Source organism: Tupaia chinensis, unplaced genomic scaffold (assembly GCF_000334495.1).
Source record: "Tupaia chinensis unplaced genomic scaffold, TupChi_1.0 Scaffold000430_1, whole genome shotgun sequence".
NCBI classification, from domain to species: Eukaryota; Metazoa; Chordata; class Mammalia; order Scandentia; family Tupaiidae; genus Tupaia; species Tupaia belangeri.
The window spans coordinates 1,661,370-1,686,177 of record NW_006159935.1 but is presented as its reverse complement, the minus strand read 5'-3'; the positions used below and the strand labels follow the sequence as shown (position 1 = coordinate 1,686,177).

Sequence of the window (24,808 nt, the reverse complement as noted above, 5' to 3'; positions counted from 1 at the left end):
CCGCGGCGCCGCTGGGGGCGGATCGCTGGGGAGCCGCGGAGATCGGCTTCCACGCCGGGGTCTGGCGGCGCTGCCGGAGCCGCGCAGCTCTCCAGGCTCTCCGCCGTGCATGGCAAACCTCGCAGCTGGGAGAGCCCGGCTGGACCCCGGGCTTTCTCGGAACGACACTTTCGGAAAACCTGCATGGGGAAGGGGCAACCCCAGTGCACCTCGCCCGGCTCCGGCCGCGGTGTGGGCGGCGGGCTCGGCCTCCGGGGGAATTCTGCAGGGGAACTGGCCGTTTCCAGATCGTCTCCCCCGTCTCTTGCTCCTGCTCTTCCCGCGGCGCTCAGCCGGGCAGGGAAGGGTTACCGGGCCCCTGGGTCTGGTGGAGGCAGCAGACGCGGTGCCGGCCACCCCGGCTGACTTTCCGTAATGCGCTCCGGTAACTTTCCTGGAGTTGGGGCAGCCCGAGCCGGCTCGGCCGCGGGCCCAGGCGCCCAGGGCACCGCGGGCTGCAGCTCCGGGCTGAGCCTCCTGCCCTGCCGCCTCCCGCCTCGCCGGCCTTTCCCACTGAGCCTGAGCGAGGAGCGCGCCTTCCCAGACGTTTCTTGCAGCTGAATTCAAGGCCTTTTTTTTTTTTCTTGAAAATGTTTAAAAAATGTCGCTTTCAAGAAAAGCTAATCTTTATTTGCAGAAGGAAATCGCTGTCCGCAGCTATAATGAAAATTAATCACTCAAATGAGTGAATACTGATGGATATAGGAAAGCTCAAGTTGCTTTGGAATCCAGAAAAGCATATTATTGTAACCAGTTTTGGAGTCCACACAGCTTCAGAACACTGACGTACAGAAGGACTGACTGACTGAAGAGATGTATATGGCTGTATGTAAACGTGTTAAATAGGTTAATGAAATCTCCCTTCATACCCTCTTAACACTTCAGCATCCTAATTGTGTTAGCTTTTCTATTTAAAGCCAATTCATGAACTTTTAAGCCTTTAGACATTCAAATGCACTGAAATAAGAGAGACATAATTGGTAAAACATAAAAATATTGTACTTTGCACATTTTAATCTTTTGGAGAAAGGTATTAAATGCTTTTTCGAGGGTTTGTTGACAGATTATGAAATGTACATAGATCTCTCTATGGGTTTAGCATGGCAATCTTCTCCATGGTGTGTGAATTCATTGAAAGGCAACTCTTCAATGTCATTTGAAGCACACTTACCCTCCAGTACTTATTTTGGAAATTCCAGACCTTCTTAGAAGATAAGTCTTACCAACTTCCTACCTGGCTTTGTGTGGTGTTTCCATTTCATTCTGAATTAAAGGCATGGAATTTGCTTTGTGAGGTAAAATAACAAAATGTAAAACTTTTTTTCTCCCAGGAGTTCTAAAGTGGCAAAGTTAGGCATTTCCTGTTTCTGCAGACTTTGTGTCATCTTTTCTAAGATGAGTAAAATAGCAAGGCACAGTTTTCACAAGCCCAGTTGTGTGTCTTGAGAGAGCTTAGAAGCTAGGCTACTGCTTTTTATGCTGACATAAGTCACATGGTTGCTGGGCAGGCGGGGCCCAGAAGAATGGCTGTTCTGTGTTTGAGTACATCCTTGTCCCTCATCCCAGACTCACAGTCCAACAATATTTAATATCTTTTTTTTTTCAAAGTTTACATTAAGGAAAAGATGACAAAAATAGAGCATGTTAAAAGATAATAGCAAATAAATCATGCAGGTAGATGGGAGGTAGGCTGGACTGTCTCTTTGTAGGATACTAGAATATAGGACTCTGGTCTAAAAGTAGAGGGAGAATTTGAATTACGTGCAGGGGAGGCTTTGGAGAGTTAATTTGCATATTTCGAAGTCGTGGAACCAGAGGTCATGGCATGTGCCACCGCACCAAAATACAGAAGCTAGCGAGTGTGCCTTTCGAGTGGCTGGACAGCACTTTTCTGTCACGAATAATCAATAATCAATACTTTCTCATTACATTCTCTTCTGGTGGTGAGAATGCGAAGAGAGGAACTTTGACTAGCTTTGGGTATCCTATACTTTGATTCTATGAGCAGTTCTTAAACAAAACTTTGGTAAACTTTGTAGGTCGTAAATCCATTTGGAAGGCAATAATAAAGGAAATAAATATATATAAAACTGTACACCACAAAGTTTTTTAAAGCTCTAGCCAGTAAATAAAGAAAGAGTAAGACAAAAAGTTAAATAAATTCTCTCCCTGAGTGGTATTAAGAAACCAGAAGAGTTCACTGAAAAATTAGTTACATTTGGTTCTATCTCCTCCAAATACTTATACACATTTTGGGTCATGATTATTAAAAAGTACATGGTGGATTGTTAATGGTACTTATTCGGCATCAGAGTAACAGAGAATGTGGTAGTTTTGGTTAAAGAAATGGCAGCTCTAAATTAGCCCTGAAAATTGTAAGCATGGTTTCTAACATAAGTAACAAGAAATAGGATTGGATTTCCCAATTTATCCCGGTGAGAAAGCTGATGTTGCAGTCACTTGGACTTTGCTGGGCGGCTTTACCTGTTCCTAGACAGGCTTCCATGGGTCCCACTTGGCCTAACATTCGGGGAGAGCTAACACCTGTGTTGAAGCTCCCTTCTACAACTGTGAGACAACTGACTGCATTAAATGTTGCTTTACATTATCTTAATTTTTTTAAAGGAAATTTCCACACACTCTTAATTGGAAGCAAAATTCGAAAGGCCACTGGTTTTCAGTGACTTGAAGGTTGCTGCTCGGTGTCACAAAGCACCAATCTTTCATCTCTTTTGCTTTACTGCGAAATGCAAACAGACATCACCAACCCAACTATCTATGAATGTAAACTTCAATTTTAATATCTCAAATTTGCAAAGCCCAAAACAGTAAAATATTAAATTAGTGAATGTGATAGATCTAAGGTATCCTTTATTACATTTTAAAAGATCACTTAAAACATTTGTTTTAATTATGTGTTTTATTTTATTTATTATTATTTCAAATTTGACCAGAGAGAGAGACACAGAGAGAGAAAGAGAAAGTGAGAAAGCAAGCCACCAGGTCCAGGACTTGAGCCACGGTCAGCCATGTGGGAGTCCAGCACCTTCACCACCACTCTGCCTGCCAGCTCCATAATTCAAAACATCTAGAGGTGGTTAACCTCTTAATCTTATGGGATAGCAACATTCCCAACTGTTCTTAACAGTAACACATTTGGGTACTTTTGTTCTGTTATTAAGGAATCATGTTGACACGGGTAAATATTAATCTATTACTAGAAAGGATGTGAATTTTCTCTGCCTTCAAGTGTCCCTCCCAACGAAGAAAGGAAAAAATAAACAAGAACCCCCCTACACCCATTTGGTAGCAAATCTCTGTTAATGAGAAAAACTGCCAAGGGTAAGCTTAACTGAAGTAAATCACTCCAGGCATTTGAAATGATGAGACATTAAACTTTGGGGGATTTTTATATGAATTCTTTTATAACAGTCAATATAATCTCTTCTGTAGCTATTTCCGTTGCATGTAAGAGAAAGCCTAGTCAATGGTCACCCCTTTACTGCCACCATTACTGCAGATTTTATAGATCAGGGATGTGTCAGCATTGTTAGCTTTAGCAGTAATGCCTCTTTTGTGAGAAACCTTATGGGCCTTGCAGGCACTCTCTCATCCTGACACTCATAAAACGTTCAAGTCCCCATATTTATTATTTAATTTTCTTCCTATATATAGCAATGGAGCACTTCAATGTATGAATGGGTAGCCCAAAAGTGACAGGCAAGCGTGAATAGGACTAATGGGTTTTAATAATATACATATCAGGGACTGCTAAAGGAAGTTTAATTAAGAAAAACAAGTTGAGCATGAAATTCATTTTGGAACAAATGCAAGTTAAGTTACTACTACGGATGTAAAATCAAAACCACAGTGATACATCCCAGGGAAGAAAGTTCCAGGCTGAGCCTAGACCCGTTTAATGCAGTTGAGCTCTTACGAGTTAGCTTTCAATGGATGATGTGAAAAAATAGAGTGATGACTTATAGAATAGAATAATATCTATTTTTTAAAAACAATGATTTTATTTTTTCTGGTTTTTATGGAAATTTTAGTTTAGTATTTGACCATGTATCCAGACACATCTTTTGTTCATGACATTAATTCTCTTGTGACAAGGCGCACAGTAACTTTTTCTATAGCCTACTTTTTAGACACTATATATGCCTGTAAATAGAGGTACCTGCTAAAGTCTTTGCTGCCCCTGTAAGTTTATTGTAAGTGGCACTAAAATAAGATCTGTATATTCATCGATTTATCCATAGCTATAATTCTGTTTACATTTTTGCATAATTTAGAAAATAAGTAGATTTACTTATTTGGTTGTTTATTCAGTAATGGCAGTAGGAGAGCAGAAGTTGGGGAGGAGATAGAATATTGAACAAATATTTTCTTAAATTTGATTTTCTTACATTTTTCCTGTACCTAAATAACATAGATACATTCTGAAAAGAGTGAAGAAGTCAGGCAATAATACGAATGTCCTATTTCTGATCCTTAGCCACTATCTTTTTGGAAACATCCAGTTAGCATACTGAGTCGTTCTTTGTCTAGATCTTTGGCATCCACTGCGTGTAACATCATGACTTCTCATTCCTCTTTGACTCACCCAATGAATGTTGGGGCTTCAAGAAAAATAGAAAAGAGGTTAATCATGTTCATTATAATATTCGAAAATGAATTGAAAATTGTTGTTGCTTTTTAAAAGAATGGTCACGGTTAATACTTTTATATGGTCATACGAAATACACTAACTATGCTTTGAAATTAAACAAGATCCAGAATGAAATCAAGGAGTATTGATTAGATTTTTTAAAAAGCTGTGATTATCACTAGTGTAAGTTTTCTCCATAGGACAACTGCCCCTTTTAGGACAAAACTGATAAGGCAAACAGTAATTACTGCATAGGACATTGACCAACAATTATCACAGTAGTCACACCTGCAAATAATACTCGTGCCATTTAATAGTTAACCAAAGCACTAAAAAGAATAACGGTTCACTTCAGCAGCCATTGTGTTTCAAGTCAGTGCCTCTGTCATTTTTCATTTAACTCTGTATTACTTAGCTGTCCAAAACTTTACACACAACTGACAGTATTATCTATTCTTTTTCTTACGAGAAAAAATGTCACAAGTTTCATTAATTCTTTAACTGTGCTAAGTATTCTAATGCCTGTGTTACTATGAAATTGACGTTAAAAGTTATTTAAAGCTGTGCACTTTAATAACATCTATGGAAGTGAACATTTTACATACTGAAAGAATACTGTGGCTATTGTCTATATGACCTCCCTGATGTCAGAGGATTTTTTCGTTTGTTTGATTTGTTCAAGGCTGAGTGTGTTATTCCTCAGAACCTAGAACAATGCCTGACACATTACGGGGGATCAATAAATATTTCTTGAATGAATGAAGAGCCCTGAGGCTTGCTTTGGAAGTTAGCAACTAAATATGTAACCTCTTTACTTAAGTAATACTTGGTCCTTTCATTTTTGCTTTTTTAAAAACATAATATCAATACTTACTTGAAGTAACAGATATTTTGAAGTATTATACAAAACTTCAAAAGTAAAAGGATTACATTTAAAAGACTGAATTTTAATCAAAGAAATCATTGATATATTTATCTCAATCAAAGATACTAACTGAATCTTTCTAGGGATCTTTATGTAGAGAGTTTATTTACTATTTTAATAAATTATGTAATGAAAACTTACAAGTTAGTTATTTTTCTTATTCTGTTTTATTTTAACTGAAAACTACATTAGAGTATTTTCTGCCATGAACAAAATGTGATATATCGAAGAACGTTGGAATGACTAATGTTTCATATAAACAGAAACACAGACAATAAAATATAAGATTTAAAGTTTAAAAAATTTTGAGTTTGGGGTCATTAAGATTTGTACAGCTTTCAAACCCTTTATCACTTCAAGTTCCCTCTTATTTAATTTGATTTAAATAGTGGATACATTTAGAATTCATATTTCATGGGTATGTTTAATTCTTGTTCATATTCTATTTATTAATGTTGTGTTGCACAAATGGCCCATGAACAAGGCATTGTTTTGAATGTTGTTATTGTTATCAGTGCTAATAATGGAACTATAATGTGAAGGGAAAATAAAAGTCATGGATGTCTGAAGAAGATTACTAGTGTAATATTCTTTCCTCTTTGGGCTACTAGTTGAGCTCCAGGCCAGATAAGGAGTGACAAGAAGCCATCGTTGCTTTGGTGCCTTATGTGAAATAAGTTGGGGGTCTTAGTCCAATTCTTAGCAGACATTTACTCCTTAAACAATAGTCGCTATAGTATTTACCAATTCCAGCAGAAGCCTGGGACTGAATGGGCACAAAAGTTTAACTACTGTCTCTCTGCTAATCATCCTCTAAGGGGTCAAGATTGACACACCCTGGCACAGGGCCATACTCAGCAACTTGGTCCTACTTCTGCCAATGTTGTAGCTATTCTCTGGCAACAAGGGATTTTTTAAAAGAGGACTTTAATTAAACAGGGCACCAGGAATGCAATTCTCCTGGTCCAGCAACTCGCTAAAAAGATAAGCTTAAAGACTGAATTGAGAATGGGGCACTGTTCATAGGTTGCGTTAACTTCCCTATAAAAACGCTGGCAAGCATAATTAAGTTGTTTCTGGGAGCAATGACTTGTGACCCAAGGGTGGCCCCTCTCAGACAAAAGCATCAATTTGATATCAAGGGAAGTAATCAACCCTACCTGGCTGTCTCTCCTGAGCTCTTTCGTGATTATTCATTTTCTTCTGGGGGATCACAGGGTCACCAATTGGTTTTAAATGTGTGCCCTACAGTATTTTACATATACATTAAAACGGATCCTCATGCCTTTTTTTCCATTCAAAATGTTCTGTCTCATCCATTCCTGTCCCTCTCACCCTCTTCGCCTTGTTGTTCATTTGGAAGTCAGGAGTCTTAAGTAGATTCTAGATTTAACAATTATTATTTCGAGGTACTATGTTCAGAATAAACCAAGTAAAACTTTTTATATAGTTAATGCTAAATGGCTTTTATTTTTTTTAGAGGATTTTTGCTATAGGGTGTGCATGCTTACCAGAAAGAGAGAGACAGAGAGACAAAAAGCAAGAAACCATCCCCCAGAGGGTATGGCCACACTGCAATCCCTTCTCCTCCATTCTCCTCTCAGGATCTTGGGCATGCACGCACACATGGTCAGTGTGAGTTTAAGCCACCAGAATCGTGGTTGATTACATGGGAGTCCAACAACATAGCCATTACACCAACTCCTGGTCACCCTAAATGGCTTCTCCTTTCCCCCTTCCAAAAAATAATATAATAGGCAAACAAGAAACGCCCCCATATCTAACCATGAGTGGTAGTGACAATTATAGAAGAAGTGCTCAGTTTTGTAATGCAGAAGGAAATGCTGTCCCTTTGATCTCTTTTCCTTTGTGTTGCTAGAAAGTTCTTATGGACCTTAGGATGCCATATTTTGGGCCACAGCAGTCACAGAATAATGTGTGGAGATCTGCGAATACCCGTACATGATGAGTGGTTTTACTGAACTGTAACTTGTGACCACCTCTTCTCTGTTTTGCCCCCTCTTTCTGCAAATCTTGTTAAACTAATGGTTGCACAGCGGTTTAGTATCAAACTGGATAAATAAAAGTCAAGCAGTATCAAACTGGATAAATAAAATTCAAGAGCTTTGGTTATTAATGGAAAATAATGTACAGTGAATCAGTTATTCTTTTAAAAAATATGTTCTGAGGATCTACCATGTATTCACTGGGAGTGGTTATTAAAACCCAGCAGTTTAAAAGGTACAGCCTCTCTTCCTCCAAAGTAGAAGTAATCTGATCACGTCATTTTTGTGATTATAATTATTCCTGTGATACTTGAGATAAGACTTTTTACACCCATAAAATGCTCTATAATTTTTTGTTTTGTATTTTTGCCATAAAGTATGTGTACTTACTGGACAAAGGCAGAGACAGAGAGAGAGAGATAGGGGAAGAGAGAAATCATGCCTTAAGGGAATGGCCACACTATAATCCCTTCTCTAATGATCAGTTCCATTTTCCTCCCCAGCCAGTTTTCCCACCTTTCTCTCAAATAACACTGGTTTCTTTGGAAGCCTCTGGCTCCACATCTTTTTGATACATTGTGTCCCATCATCTTCACCTGCCAGATCTTACTCATCCTTCAGAACCAGGTTTACAGATCACCTCCTCAGGAGAATCTCTCTTCCACTCTGGATACTTAAATCTCCCCTCAGAACATCTTCCAAACATCTTGCATTATCCTTCTTGATGTAGTGTTTGTGTCCAAATATTTATCTGTAATTGACTTACATAAAGTTTGTACTCTCCATTGAGTTTCTTCTTCATGAGAATCATGAATTCTCTCTTGTTCATATTGGTCTCGCTACGCCTAGCACTAAATATTTACAAAATATAAAAATGAAGATGGAGGCTGAGATTGCAAATTACTGGGACAAAATGTATTATGATTTCAGCTGAAAAAAGGGTACTGTGTGTTTTGAGAGTTCAGGGAAGGGGGCTTTATGGCTGGGAAAATCAGGGAAGCCAGGAGTGACTGTTGAGCCAGGCCTTGAAGGAAGCTGTCTGGCTCCCTCTAGGCAAAAACTGATGGGAGAGCCTTCTCCAGGGGAAGGATCTTGTTGAACAAGTGGAATCCAATTCTCTGAGCACCCCTCCCTATGCTGTGTGCTGTCTCCCATTACAATTGTTTATTCATAAAGATTGCTACGGGAAATGAATTTCATGATATGCTATTGTTTTACTCTTTGTTACTCTTTAAAATATCGCGTTGGTGATATTTTTCTCCTATTACTGTCAAATTTTAGTTTGCCTTTTCTCCTCACTATTTTCTCTGCCATGTTTACTTCACTGGAAAGGTACATTTAGAGTGGAAGTAGCCCAAGAGGAAAGTGAACACATAGAACCACTTACATTTTCTGTAGAGAGCGGGAGAATGGGATGAAATTCTGGGGAACTATTGAGGCCTGCCCACCATTGCTCCCAGAAGGAGGCTCTGGGCAAAACCTAGAAAGGAGACGGGTTTATCTTTTCCGGTCTATTAATTCATCTCCCTTATTTCCTATTTGTCGGAGTTCACTGCATCCATAACCTATGCTCTCGTTTCATTGAAGAATATTCCAGTGACATTGTGTTTCTGACTTCAGTTTGATTATCTGTTACAAGAAGATGGTAATGATCTCTACCTCATGGTATTTAGTGACAACAAATGAGATGATGCAGTTAGCTCTGTTTTTAGCCCCAGTTAATACTCATTTATACTTGGCATTAAGCAGTTATTACTTAATGATGGTCATGGCAGAATACACTTGTCACCAAATCAGTCCTCAATAAGCTGCATGTTGACATGTCCCCAACCTGTTCAAGGGCTGTGGCATCCCTTCAACTTTTACACCATCAGGGTCTTCAGCTCTGATCATTTCAGAGTAGACCCATTCAACCACTGGTTCTAATTCCCTCTTGTTTTTAATCCTTGTACCCTTACAGTATTAGTTACCTTCATTTAAGATGTAGTTCATCTGTTCAACACTAGAATGACCATTTCTTTTCATCTTTGGTCTTGCAATCCTGCATTGTTGCCTTCCATACCCTGAATCCTGATTTCTGTAGTTTACTCTCTGCTTCAGACTACAAAATGTCGCTGGAAAAAGTCTCAACACTGTTCTGTTGGGAGCTCATGTGAATTGTGGTCATTAATTAACCAGAGTAAACTAACCCACATCCTTTGTATATCTTTCCTATCAACGTCTCCTCACATCCTCAGCCTGAGTGTTAAGACTTCACCAAAATGGAGAATGAAGCAAAACGTTCTACGTCATCAAGGTTCAGAGCAGGTGCTATGGGGTTAGGGCTTGTTTCTTAGATCTGCCTTTTCCTAACTGTGTGGGTTTAGAAGAGTTCATCCATTCACCTGAAAGTTTACTTTCCTCATCTCAAATAAGAGAACATGGCTTATAAATCTGTGGTGAGGACTAAAGGACTGGAAGCACATGGTGTTTGGGACAAGGGGTGGCACTAGCTGGTGATCAATAATATTAGTGTTTTTGTTTTCATCTTCACATAATTGTGGGTTCTTTAAACTAAACATAAAAGTAAAATTGCTTCTGGTTTCTTTTCTACTCGTCCATTCACTAAGGTAATGGTTCTCACTCACGTGATCATGGAGCCCGAAAATCAAGCCCTAACGAGTGTAAAATATGTACCTATATTCTACGTAAATATCTCTCACACCAGATTGCAAAACATAACACAAAAGTAGACACTGAAGAGATGAGCAAGACAAAATGAGTGTTTTCAGGGGTCACACATCCCTGTCTTCCCTTTCATCATCCGTTAATACCTCAGGCTCAGAGATTCTCAGACACAGTTCAAGCTCACGAAATTACACAAATCCACATTTCAAGTCATCTTTTTGATACTTTTATCTATTTTTGTCTGACTTGTGTTTATATCTAATTAGATATCTGTTGTCTTTAATGCTGTAGTTGAAGAAGAGCTTGTGCTAATACTAGGAGATTTAACTTTTGCATTTTTCTTGTTCGTCTGTTCGTTCTTTCTTTCTTTCTTTCAAATTTTCCAGGAGCATGTGTACTTGCTGGAAACAGAGAAACAGAGAGAGAGGGGAAGCAAGAAAGTGACCTCCATGGGGCATGATCACGCCACAATCCCTTCTACATTTCTCTTTCCACTCAGGATTCCGGGCGCACACACGCACATGCCCAGAGTATCCTGAATACTGGGTTTGGGATCCACACTGCGTGGTTAGCCCTGTGGATCTAGCTGTCTTAATCTCCAGGCCATGGTCTGGCCCGACTTCTCTTGTTCTTCACTTATGATTATATTACTAGCATTTTATTTGCTATATATTTATCTTGGGGGAAAATCTTAATCCACTAGTCCATTTGGTGAAGGTTAGTTTAATTACAGAATGATAAAAATGTATAAGTCCAGTCATGGGCTGTGTTCTGAGAAATGCATCATTGGTGATTTTGACATTGCACAAACATTCTAGATTGTTCTTGTGCAAACCTAGATGGCATAACCTACTGTGCACCGAGGCTGTATGCAGTCTGTTTCCTGTTTATGAGACCATGCTGTCTATGTAGTTTGTCATGACAGAAATGGCCCGAATGGTGCATGAGTGTCGTCACCCAGTGAGGTAAATCTTGATACACCCCTTTGAACTGAAAGTGAACAATAATAACAGTGGATGGCCGCTGTTGGCCAACCAACTCAACACGGAAACATCTACCTTTCTAGGAACACCTCAAGTGCTTTGTGCATCCTTGAAGCACATGCAGATACTGGTACGAAATCACATATCAGCAAAACTTCATTATGATTTCTTTTTGTTTTATGTAAAAAAAACAGTAAATACAGATTCAGTTATTTACTCCCCTTATCGCATGTGCTCATCTCGTGATAGGGTATGAGTGCACTGTTTTGGAGAACTCTTGCTCCGCAATACTGCCAGTTTAATTTTCCTGTTAATAAATTTGATAATACTCTTCTCCTGCTAGGATGCTTAATAGCTCTTCATCACCCAGTGAATAAAATCCAAACTCTTTAGCCTCTTAATGAAGGGCTTGCTTGATTTGGCTCTCGCCTGCTTTTTCAGCCTCACGCAGTGCTCAGCCTCCTGCACTCTGCCTTCCGGCCAGGCTACCTTGTGCCCTCCAGCAGCCATTTGCTTTCCTTTCTGTCTTACATCAGATTTCCCAGGGAAAAAAATACGACTTGGAGATGGAGGTTTGTCTGTAAGAAGATAATTTGGATGTTTTATTGGAGAAAAGACCCGTAGGGGAGTGAAGGAATCTCAGTCGCCTCCCCTCTGTGTGCATTTCTGAAGGAAACTTTGGGCTGGGTAGGCCCCTCACAGTTCTTGGAGGCAAGAAGGGCAGGCCTGCGTACATTGGTGAAGGCTGGTCACTGAAAAGTAGGCCCCTGCAGGTCAGGCAGGAGTCACCCCGTGCACTCCACGTTCCTCCATGTCCATGGGATGCACCTCTGTCTGGGAGCCCATCTGTGACCACCAATGTTTGTTCACCCCATGTTCAGTCTTTGAGGCTCATCCTAAACCCCCCTGATTAACGAACTCACGCCTTAGTCATCGGTGGAGGCAGACCTGCTTCTTCTTTAAAGCCTAACGACATTTTATGCGATCACATTAATATGCTTATTCATCCCGATTTTAAGCATTATCTGACTTAAGTGCACATTAGTTACTTCATGTGTTCAGTTGTTGGAATGACTAACGCAGTTTTACTCACTGGATAGCTGCATGGCAGGTGAGGAGCACAAACACCACAGTCAGAGAGGGCTGTCCAGAAAACATGGGCAAAAATCTTAGACTCGGGCTTTTCCCTGCTCCTGTTGCTGGTTACATAGGACATCCCTGGTCTGCCGGCCTTGAACCGCCATCAGTGTGCATGTGAAACACCTTGATTATAGGAAGCCCTACATCTGATAGTAGCCAGGCTCTTCTTTTTTTTTTTTTCCTTTCTTTTTTCTTTCTAGGTTTTCGCCATTGGGTACATGTGCTTGCTGGAGAGGAGAGAGCCAGAGAGAACCAGAGAAAAGGAAAGTGAGAAGTTATTCCCAGGTCATGTTGCTGCCTCTTTCTCTTTTCAGGACTTGGGGCATACATGCACACAAGCCTGGCATGATTTTTAAGGCATCAGGTCTGAGACTCGAACCACAGTTGACCATGGGAGAATCCAGCCTCCTTAACCACCGTGGCACCTGTTTGGTCCCAGTAGCCAGGTTCTTAAAGTAAGCTGGTCACAGAAGCACATTTTGGGTACACAGCCAGTCTTGGCCATCAAATACCACCATGCTCCACTGAAACCAGTAATTAACAAATTGCACAATTCATCAGATTATCATTACTAAATCTAATTAGTCTATCTAATCATTATTACTAAGCATTGGCAAACTAGTGTGGTCTGACCTTACAACGACTCACAGACCCATAGGTACAAAGCATAGTTTATCTTTAGCCAATAGAGTTCATCTCAATTATTCCAGGTTTCTGAGTCTGCAGATTTGCCTATTCACTAAAATTCATCTGTAACCCCCAAATCAATACTGGAGCACTTTGGTCATATTCCACGGGCAGGAGCAAAGCAGCAGAAACTCAAACTGTGTGAGCACGTTTCCCATTGAGGCGGGACAAGGCAATGGTTTGCCCATGAATGGAGGGTGGAGATGGTGGTACAGAGCAGCATAGAAAGCTCTGCTTCTGAGACCAGCTGGCATGGGTTTGAATCCCCTCTCTGGCACCTGTCAGTGTGGTGGCCTATGTACTTAACACTTATGAACTCTGTTTTTTAATTTGTAAGTAAAGAAAGTAGACTCTACAATGATGAATAGTTTTAAGGGTTTAAAATGATAACTGCAATGTCTGTGATGTGCGTGTGTGCATGTGTGTGTGTGTGTGTGCATGTGTGTGTGTGTGTGTATGTGTGTGTGTGTGTGTGTGTGTAGTGAGAGACATATACATGTGTGTCCTCAGAGCAGTGGATCTGTGTTCCTTAGTATTCATGATGACTTTACAGAGCATAACTCCTCGACTTAAGATGGAGTTATATCCTAATAAGCCCATCATAAGTTAAAAATATTCTGGAAGTAGAAAATTCACTTAAATTAAATTCACTTAATACACCTAACCTTTCAAACACCATAGCTTGGCCTTGCCTACCTTAAATGTGCTTAATATACTGAATGTATTCGTTAGCCTACAGTTGAGAAAATCATCTAACACAAAGTCTTTGTGATAATGAAGAGTTAAATACTCAAGTAATTGAATATTTGTTATTGAGTAATTGAATACTGTATTGAAAGTTAAAAACAGAATTATATTGTACCACATACTGCTAGTTTCGGAAAAAATAAAAAATAAAATTCAAGGTATGGGTTCTCCTGAATGCTTATTGCTTTTGCACCATGGTAAAGTTGAAAAACGAGTTGAACCATTGTAAGCTGAGGACTGTCAACTTACTTTTGGAATTTTTTTTTTTTTAGGTTTTTGCACCTTATCACTTTTGCACTTTTCCTGTGTTTTCAGCTATAGTTTGAGGTTTTACGTTTAGATCCTCAATCCATTTTGAGTTAATTTGTGTTAGTGGTAAGAGATAAAGACCTAGTTTCATTCTCCTGCAGGTCAATATCCAGTTCTCCCATTACCATTTGCTGAAGAGATTTTCTTTTTCCCTCTGGATTATCTTGTTCCCATCAAGGATCAGTTGGCTATCTGTTTGGGGGTTTATTTGCGGGTCCTCAGTTCTGTTCCATTGGTCTGTCTTTGTGCCAATACCATACTGTTTTAATTATCATGACTTTGTAATATGCTTTCAGGTCAGGAAATGAGATGCCTTCTACTTTATTTCCCTTGCACAGTATTGCTTTGCCAATATGAGGTCTTTTATGCTTCCAGACAAATTTTATGATTTGTTTTCTATTTATGTGAGGAATATCTCTGGTAGTTTGATTGGGATTGCATTGAATTTATAGATTAATTAGGGTAGGGTTTTCACGTTGATTATATTAATTCTTCCAGTCCAAGAACATGGGATGTTTTCCCACTTTTCATATAATTTTTTATTCCTTTTTCTAGTGTTTCATGATTTTCCTCCTAGAGATCTTTGATGTCTTTGGTAAGGTTTATTTCTAGATATTTCATTGGTTTTGTGGTTATTGTAAATAGGATTTCTTTCTTTGATTCTGTCTCAGTTTGTTCATTGTTGGTGTATAACAATGCTTTAGATTTTTGTATGTTGATTTTGTATTCTGCCTCTTTATTATACTTTGCTCTTCATTGATCACTTCCAGGAGTTTTTTCATGAATTCTTTCATATTTTCTATGTATAGCATCATATAATCTGCAAACAGAGATCATTTCACTTCTTCTTTTCCTATTTGGATGCCTTTTATTTGAATCTCTTGTCTAATTACATTGGTTAGAACTTCCAGCACTATGTTAAAAGAAATGGAGAAAGTGGGCAGCCTTGTTTTATTCCAGTTTTTTTGTGGAAACACTTTCAGCTTTTCCCCATTCAGTATGATGTTAGCTGTGGATTTCTCATAGATGGATTTTATTGTGTTGAGGAATGTCCCTCCTATGCCAATTTTGCTGAGAGTCTCAATCATGAAGGGATGTTGTATATTATGGAATGCTTCTTTCTGCATCAATTGATATGATCATAGGGTTTTTATCTCTTCTTTTATTAATGTGATGTATTACATGTATTGTTTTGTGTATGCTGAACCATCCTTGCATCCCTTGAGTAAAGCCTACTTGGTCGTGGTTATAATCTTTTTAATATGTTGTTTAATATGATTTGCTAGTGTATTGCTGATAATTTTTGTATCCATATTCATCAGGGATATGGGCCTGAATTTTTTTTTTCATGTCTGTCTGGTTTTGGAATTAAGATGATGGAAGCTTCATGAATGAATGAATGAATGAATGAATGAATTCAGGAGGTTTCCTTCATTTTGAATTTTTAGAAATATTTTAAGGAGAATTAGAGTTAATTCTTCCTTAAAAGTTGTGTAGAATTTAGAAATAAATCCTTCAGGACCTGGGCTCTTCCTTATTGGGAGACTATCTGTTACTGATTCAATCCCAGTGCTTGTTATGGGTCTATTCTATTTCTACCTGGTTCAGTCTTGTTAAGTTATATGTGTCCAGAAATTTGTCCATCTAATCTAGATCTTCTTGTTTGGCATAAAGTCACTCAGTACTCTCTGATGATATATTTTTTATAACTGTTGTATTAATGCCTATTTCCTTGAGGATTTATCTGATTCCTTTCTCTGTCCTTCTTGATTAATCTAGTTAATGATGTGTCAATTTTGTTTATCTTCTCAAAGAACCAGCTTTTGGTTTCATTTATTTTCTGTGTATTTCTTTTTCTCTATTTCATTTATTTTGGCTTGAATCTTTATTCTTTCTTTACTCTGGGAATTTTTTGTTGTTTTTCCAGTTGACTGAGTTGTGTTGTTTAGGATGTTTATTTGCCATGTTTCTGCTTTTTTCTTGTGGGCACGAATAGCTTTGAACTTCCCTCTGTGTCCAATAGGTTTTTAACACTTACTTGTTCATTATCACTGATTTCTACGAACTTTTTTGTTTCAGCCTTAATGTCTTCTATTGCCATAAAGTAATTTAGGAGTAGGTTGTTTAGTTTCCATATCTTCGTGCATTTTCATGGGTTCTTTCTGTAGTTGATTTCAAGTTTGGTTCCATCATGGTCAGAAAAGATGCTAGGTATATAGTTTCTATATCTTTGAACTTGTAAATGCTTGTTTTGTGTCCTAACACGTGGTCAATTTTCGAAAATGTTCCATGTGGAGGTGAGAAAAATGAATGGTTTTGGTAGTTGGATGAAATACTCTATAGATGTCTGTCAAGTCCATTTCATGTATGGTATCATTTAGGTCTTGTATCTCTTTGTGTATTTCTTTATTTTTTAGGTGACCTGTCCAGAGGAGACAGTGGGGTGTTGATATCTTCTCCAGTTACTGTGTTGCAGTCTATCTTTCCCTTGAGAGCTTACAGTCTCTTTTTGATGTATTTAGGTCCTTCAGCATTGGGTGCATAGATATTTACAAGTGTTATATCTTCTTGGTCCTTTTAGTACCATTTAATGTCTTTTGTCTCATGTATCTTTCGTCTTAAAGTCTATTTTGTACGATACCAGTATCACTACTCCCGTCTTTTTTTGGTTTCCATTAGCAGGGAATATCTTTCTCCAGCTCTTTACTTGCAGTCTATGTGTCCTTATCAGTGAGTTGTGTTCCTTGTAAGCAGCATGCAATGGCTTCTGCTTTCATATCTGTTCAGTCAGTCTGTGTCTTTTAATGGAAGAGTTTAATCTGTTATCTTTCAATGTTATTATTGATATCTGTGGATTTATTCCTCTCATTTTGTTAGCCATTTTCAAAGTTTGTTGTTGTTGTTGTTGTTCTATTTCTGTTTGTCTCTCTTTAGTTATCCTGATAGAACATTCCTTTCAGTACTTCCTGTAGAATTGGTCAATTATTGGTGAAATCTTTCTCTTTTTGTTTATCTGAGAATACTTTTATTTGCTCTTCCCATTTGAAGGATGGTCTTGTTGGATATAGTATTCTTGGTGAAATTGTTTCTCTTTTAATGTTTAGAACACATCTTCCCATTCTTTCATTGCTTGTTGTTTCAGTTGAGAGGTCTGACATGAGTCTAATGGGGTAGCCTTTGTAAGTAACTCTACATTTCTCCCCTTGCCATTTTTAGAATATGGTCTTTGTCTTTAATTTTTATCAGTCTGGCTATGATGTGCCAGAGGAAGATCTTCTTATGGTGGTTTTATTTAGGGTCCTTTTCATTTCTTGGTTCTAAATTTCTCCATGTTTCCCTATATTTGGAAAATTTGCAAATAGTATTTCATGAAAGAGGCTTTCCATACCTTTAGCAGATTTTTCACCTTCTGGAATATACTTTATATGGATACTTGGATATTTCATGGTGTCTAGAACTTCCTGTTTTTTTTTTTTTTCTTCCTTTTTAGTGATTTGGTCTATGCTGGAGACTTTATCTTTGAGGTCAGAAATTCTTTTTTCTCCATAGTCCAATCTGCTGTTAATGCTTTCGAGTGAGAAATCAATTTCCAAATGATTTCCTCATTTACTGGAACCAACTGTCTGTTTCTCTTGCATCTCATTGAGTTTTGTCACTATGAATGTTCGGAGTTCTTTTTCTGACGTTTCTCTGTATTCCTCGGCGTTGTCCACTGTTGGTGAGGGGCAACTACCCTCACCTGGTGAAGAGCTACCACCTTGTTTCCTCATGTTTCTTCAAGATCTGTGCTAGTTTCTAGTCATCTGCTGCATGTCCCACTTTTTCTATTTATTGGAGTAGATCCTGCAGTAGTGGGGGAGAAAATCTCACCCTTAGTTGCCGGGTGTGTTCCTATAGGGGACCGTGTCTCCCAGGTCAGCACAGTTATGGGTCACTTCAGGTGCTTGGCTCCTCTACCAAGCTTCAGTCTGGATGAGGTGGTAACAAGCTAGGGAGAGAAAACTCGGTCATGATCCAGGCATGCTCTGCGCTTGCGCAGCACGGGGGGCGGTGTACCAGAAGTTCTGGTGTCTCCCACAAAGATGGGCAGCGTCCTTTAGTAGTCTTTTACTGTACTTAATTTTCTGCAATTTTGATTCAAAATATTTGAGATTTATCTATGTTGGTATGTTTTAGCTCAAAGTCCTTTATTTTCACTGACAGCATTTCAATTTCTGATTATATCTGTATTTACTTATTGATATCTGGTAATGGACATTTTGGTTGTAGTGAATGGTGTTTACTCTGTTTTGTTTTTGGTTGCTATAAAATAAGCAAATCATTACAAAAGTCATTGTTTTAATATGATATTGGGTATGCACATATAAACAACTGATTACTGCATTCAACATAGAGTAAAAAAGGTAAAAAAAAAAAACCCAGGAAAATTAAATCTAAACTTCTAGTAAAAATAGGATAGACTGTTTAAATTTCTGTTTTTTTTTTTTCTTTTTTTTTTTTAAATAAACCCAGTATTTACCTTGGCTCTTTCCTCTAAGGAAACATAAAGTACTTACACAATTCAATTTTAAACACAGTAGGTTCAAATTTTTTTAACCAAGTGATGATTGTGAATTGAGAGACTGTATCATGTGGAACCATAAAGAGGGTAGGCTGTAAGTAAGAAAAAAATGGGCTTCTTGATCTGTTATTAATTAGCTGAGAGACCTTGGCCAAGGTAGTGAGTAAGCTCCCCTTGAGTAAAAAGGTGTTATCTGTTGAATCCATTTTATAGGGTTGTTAAAAAATACAATATAAACACATGAAATCCAAGGGTTTGGCATATAAATGGACTTCAAAATTCATGGAAATGCAATTATAATACTACTTTATTTTGGTACAAAAATTTTAAAAATCCATACATAATGTTTTATAGTACTCATTTTCCAATAACTTTTTGAAGGCCCCTGTCTCTAAGAAAGCATTAATACATGGGGAACTATCTCCACATGTACATATTTATATATGGGGCATTTTTATAACTTCAAGAGTCATATATCATTAAAATTTGAAAACAATCCTTGGCATGCAGAATTCTAATCCTCCAAAATCTGAGCTAACATCGGACACCAGTGGGAAAGAACAGTTCCTTTATTCTTAACACAATTTAGGATTTATGAGCACAGTTCTAAGGTAGTTGTCTTGTTTGCTAGTAACCAAACGAGTATGTCTTTTGTGATTATTACTGAGATACCAGTTGTGCGAAGACTCTTTGGGAATCTTTGCACTTGAAAATGAGGGCTAACAAATATAATGGTAGACATTTCCGCAGCTTGACTCTCTTAGATGTCACATGTTGCCGTTCTTTTCTTTTTTAATTGTCTGAGGAAAATTTTATTAGTCATACTATAAATAGTGCATAATACTTTTTTTAATAGTCATGATTTTTTTCTTTCTTTATTTCTTTCTTTTTTTTTTTTTTTTTTTGCTTGAGACAAATGTGTCTTTTTTGTTTTTCCGCAGCTTGACTCTCTTAGATGTCACATGTTGCCGTTCTTTTCTTTTTTAATTGTCTGAGGAAAATTTTATTAGTCATACTATAAATAGTGCATAATACTTTTTTTAATAGTCATGATTTTTTTCTTTCTTTATTTCTTTCTTTTTTTTTTTTTTTTTTGCTTGAGACAAATGTGTCTTTTTTGTTTTCTAAGAAGAGAAGGCTGAGACTCTCCCAAATGCAATGTTCTCCCTTAGAAATTACTCGAGGGGCTGTGAAGATGTGTGAGTAAATATACACGTGTCTCCATGTAGCCAAATTGATTAAAACCAGTGAGCAAATCTGATTTGTTTATTCAACTGCAATTTGAGCAGAAGTGTCGGGGTGGGGTAGGTGGTGGTGGTGTGTTGGTTCTGACAGAGGAAACAATCTTTTCAACAGGTACAGTAAAAAAGAAACTGACATATGTCAGAAAATGGTGTACATACCCTTATCTCTAAAACCTATATAAAGAAGAGAGGCAGAGAAAGGGAGAGAGGGAATGAGAACACATGCCCCATGGGGGACAGGCATGTTTCATTCATTTCTCCTCCAATTTCTCCTACCTTTTGTGTTTTTCAAATTGCTGGGTCCTGGACTCAAACCAAGCAGTTGCCATCTGATCCAGCTACCTTAGCAATCATCCCACCATCTGGGCCAAATGGTTGCTTTTTAACACTGGAAAGGGACCAGGACTCCGCTGTTCGCTGTTCATGCTCTACCAGGATTCTGAACAAGGATGAGCATAATACAGTCTGTGCAGAGCTGGGCGTGTGGGGCTGGATCTCCCATAATGCCAGAGTTCTGGGGCAGGAATGGGGTGGGTCTAAGCCATCTTTTGTATGCTAATGGACATTCACAGCAGATGTGTGCGAATTAACACAGACTGAACTATTCTTGAAGAAAGACATTTAGCTCCTTATTGCCTTCTGTGGTGGATTGTTCAGCGCTAAGGGAACACACCAGGCCGGGACCAAATCTCCTGCTGCCCTATATAGTTTTTACAATCTCCTTTTAAATAACACAAAGTCGGGGCAGTCTCACTGTCAGACCAGCACTTCTTCGGGAATCTTCCCATAATATGACAGATAGAACCATCCCTAATACAAATCAACACTATTATTTTCAAAGTAAGCACTTTAAAAGGTTGCTTGAACAAGAAAAGACAAATTTTCTGAGCTGTATGCTATTTGGCAGTTAATGTTAGCTCACACTGAGAATTGCATTGCACTGAGTGTTACATTTTATTCTGGTGTATTTTAAGTTGAACTGGGTAAACAGTGTTAGATGTTTGATTAATGTTAATATGCAAGATGCCATGATTAGGTATGATTGTTCTTTTAAATTACCACACAGATTTTTTTTTAAATTCTTCCTTTGATCTCTAACAGGCTGTAAGAACAAAATTTGTAATTTAAAATATATTGACTTTGATTCAGAAATTCATGTTGCAAATTTATTGATACCTAAACTATATTGCTCGATGGTGGAGATAATTTTTGTCTGCAAGATATGCTGCCAATGTCTGTCTCTTTTATATTGTGTCTAATGCCATTTTCTCTTTTAAATTCTTAACATCTTAATTTAAGGTGGGGACCTTATATCTAATATTTTATGCAAACTTTTCTGTGGTAGCAAGGAGATTGACCTCGCGAGGTATTGCCCTTAAATAAGCATAGCTGAATAAGGATTAGTTTCCTTGTTCTGATAGTATCTGTTTTTTTGTTTTGTTTTGTTTTGTTTCTTCCTGTAGCCATGGGATTGGGAACTACTTTTTTGTTTATTTTTCGACATATGCAATCATTTTTACTGTTTGTTTATGTTCCACTACATACTCCAACTTGGGGTGGGGGTATATTTTCCAGCTTCATTTAATAATTCTCTTGTTTATTTGTGATTAACACATAATAATCATACACACGTATAGTTTGATTTTCAGTACACCACAATACACCCAGAACATTTTAAAAATATTTTATTTCACTTTATTTATTTATTTAAATTTGATCAGAGAGGGATGGAGTGAAAGAGAGAGAGACAGAGAGAGAAAGTGAGAAAGCAAGCCGCCAGGTCCGGGACTCAGACTGTAGTCGGCCATGTAGGAGTCCAGCACCCTTAACCACCACACCATTTGCCAGATCCCACACCTGGAACATTTTAAGAAAGGATTTCTGCCATTGGATTCTAATTTTGTGTGTGTTCCCTAGTTAATTCTGTGCTCACTTGAACCAATGTAGAGCTCAATAAAGGAGAAATTCCACACATAACCTTCAGTATTTTAAAAATATGTTACTGTGCAGTGCTCTGTAACTGTATGTTTTGACAAGGCCCACTTCCACCGAAATGTATATAAAGTCAGCAGGCAAGTTCTCAATCATCTAATGATCAGGTATTTCACTTGTCGTCTCATATCAAACCATAATTTTCCTATGGTAGCATTTAACTTACCTCACTCTAGCACTATTAATGTATTTCTGTAGCTTGTAAAACATCTAGTTATCACTCTGCCTATTCTAGCTTGTTTGTACTAATGATTTATTTTCGTTTTCTCTAGGATATAGACCCACAGTTAACTGGATTTGATGTATAAGAGGGACATCTACAGTCAATGGCCACTTGCGCCACGTTGCTACGATGGAAAACAGAATGGTCAATAGGATATGGTGTGATGAATAGTGATGATTGAAGATGCTGCTTCGATACATGCAAAATCAATGGGAGATATTTGCTGCGTGAGCAGCTGTCTGAGCTTTTCTTGACAAGCTCGCCTTTAGGAAATTGGAGGCATATTGTACCATTAGACGGTCTTTCTCACGTGGATATAAATACGTTTGCCTGACTGCAGCCAGTCAGCCAGACAACTAATGTGGGACCATGGCCCTGCCCGGATGCACATGGCCACGTTACGTTTGGAGAGTAGCGATGGCAGGCTTGGTCCACAGAGGAGTGGGCGCCTCATTGACTCTCTGTATGTTGGGATGTTTGCTTCAGGCTGCCCACGTGCTCTCACAGAAATTGGATGATGTGGACCCACTGGTGACTACTAACTTCGGCAAGATAAGAGGGATTAAAAAAGAACTCAATAATGAAATTTTGGGGCCTGTTATTCAATTTCTTGGGGTTCCATATGCAGCCCCACCAACAGGAGAACATCGTTTTCAGCCTCCAGAACCACCATCTCCCTGGTCAGATATCAGAAATGCCACTCAGTTTGCTCCTGTGTGTCCCCAGAATATCATCGATGGCCGATTGCCAGAAGTCATGCTTCCTGTGTGGTTTACTAATAACTTGGATGTGGTTTCATCGTACGTGCAGGACCAGAGTGAAGACTGCCTGTATTTAAACATATATGTCCCAACTGAAGATGGTGAGTTTATTCAAGGAAAAGCAGGGACATATATTTATAATTTTCTTTTAGAAGTTCTAACAGTATTAATTCCTGTGTACTGGTAGTATGCATGGCTTTTCCTGTTGGCATGTAGACATATTTTACATGCGTGCATGTCGCTCTTTTTCTTTATGTGTGTCAGTGTATCTGTTCTTTTATTTTCCCTGTGCCTACTCATTTTCTTTCTTCCACAGCACGTATATTTAGGTAGAAATGGGTTCCTAAAGTCCATTTCCTACCAAATGACTTCTGAGAAGATGCATCAACATTTCCTCATTGCATGTGCAGACTCAACAAGTTGGGGATCTTTCGCACTCAGTAAACGCAGGAGCGTGTTAAGTTAGATAGCGGTGTTGCATGTTCCGGCGGTCTGTGATGGAGCGCCATGTTATTTTCTAGTCTTCTATTCATTTTTCAGTAAAAAGAATATCCAAGGAATGTGCCAGAAAACCCGGCAAGAAAATATGTAGAAAAGGAGGTATGTATAAAAGTGGCAACAAAACATGGGGGAAAAGCTTGTAGAGGAAGAACAAGTTACTCTCCCTCAGGAGGATTTGCTGATGCTGGGAAGCAAATTGTTAGTTGACATTTGGAATTTGATGAAGCCTTGCAAGGTTTAGAAGCTGGTTTAGGCGCGCTCTAGTTGAATAGGTAACAATGGCAAAGCTCGCTGGTGGTGACTCGTGTTCTGGTGCTGGCAGTATCGGCAAGACTTGAATCTCTGCTTTGAGTTTGTGTAAATAGGAAAAGAGACAGGCTATTGAGTCGCCTTCAGAAGCCCAAATAATACTGTCTTATCAACAGGTCGACTTGGATTTCTGAACTCTTTTCTACAGCTACCCATGGTGTGTTCCTCTTTAAATTCTTCAGTTCAGTCACAAATCCAGATTTTTGTTTATTTATTCCTAGCTTCTTTTCTGCCTATAAACTTTCGCATCAGGAGGGTATGTCTGCCATAACTGCTGGCTATTACAATGATTACGTTATGATATTTTTCATACATAGTGTTTTCATTTTTAGCTTCTTTTCCAGAAGAGAATGAGATTTTGCAGATTTTATACTAAATATTTACAGTCTTGCAACTACTTTAACATTTTTATATTTATGTTAAACAATTTAAAACATAGGAAAGAACATGATTCAGAAGCTACAATTAAATCAACCTTCAAATCATCCGCTAGCCAGATTGAGCGAATGTAGACACTGACAGCTGTAAGCTTGCATCTGAATGTAGCTTGTCCACACTTCATTTTTATATAACATTCAGTAAATCACTCATAGGAGAGGATGATTTTCTATGGCAGTAAATCATCTAAGTGTTATTTTGACCTTATTCATAACTTTGTAGAATTTTCAATCTTCATACAGAAGTCATATTAATATTCTAGTGCTGCACATTCTTTCTCTCTATCCACTTTTGTCTCCGGGCTGGACCAAGTCAGATTTTATTACATCTTTCAGGGACAGGGAGTGTCTAAACGGTTCTGTTTTATTGGGATTGCCTTATACAGAAGACACTCATATACTAAATTCTCAACTATGGATTAGAATTATCCATATTAAATTGGCTTTGTTCTGTTTATGCTTTTATCTTTTGGGTTATAATGTAGATGGGATTTAACTTCCATTTTTAAAAAATCATGCCATAATTTGGGTTAAAAGTATAGAGGTTGTTAAGGCAGCTGGATCAGATGACAACTACTTGGTTAAAAGTATAGTTTATTGAAGAAGATAGATATGGAGGCGAAAGA

At 38.3% G+C, this 24,808-nt stretch overlaps 1 protein-coding gene across 1 annotated transcript in view; it reads left to right on the top strand.

Annotated features, from left to right (window-relative positions):
- LOC114009002 (neuroligin-1) overlaps positions 1-24,808 on the top strand; it is a 28,241-nt gene that overhangs the window by 290 nt on the left and 3,143 nt on the right. Inside the window, exons 2-3 of the mRNA XM_027774413.1 lie at positions 22,224-23,036; positions 23,476-23,535. Coding sequence (XP_027630214.1) covers positions 22,544-23,036; positions 23,476-23,535 — 553 coding nt within the window. The 5' untranslated portion in view covers positions 22,224-22,543. The remainder of the gene's footprint in view (positions 1-22,223; positions 23,037-23,475; positions 23,536-24,808) is intronic.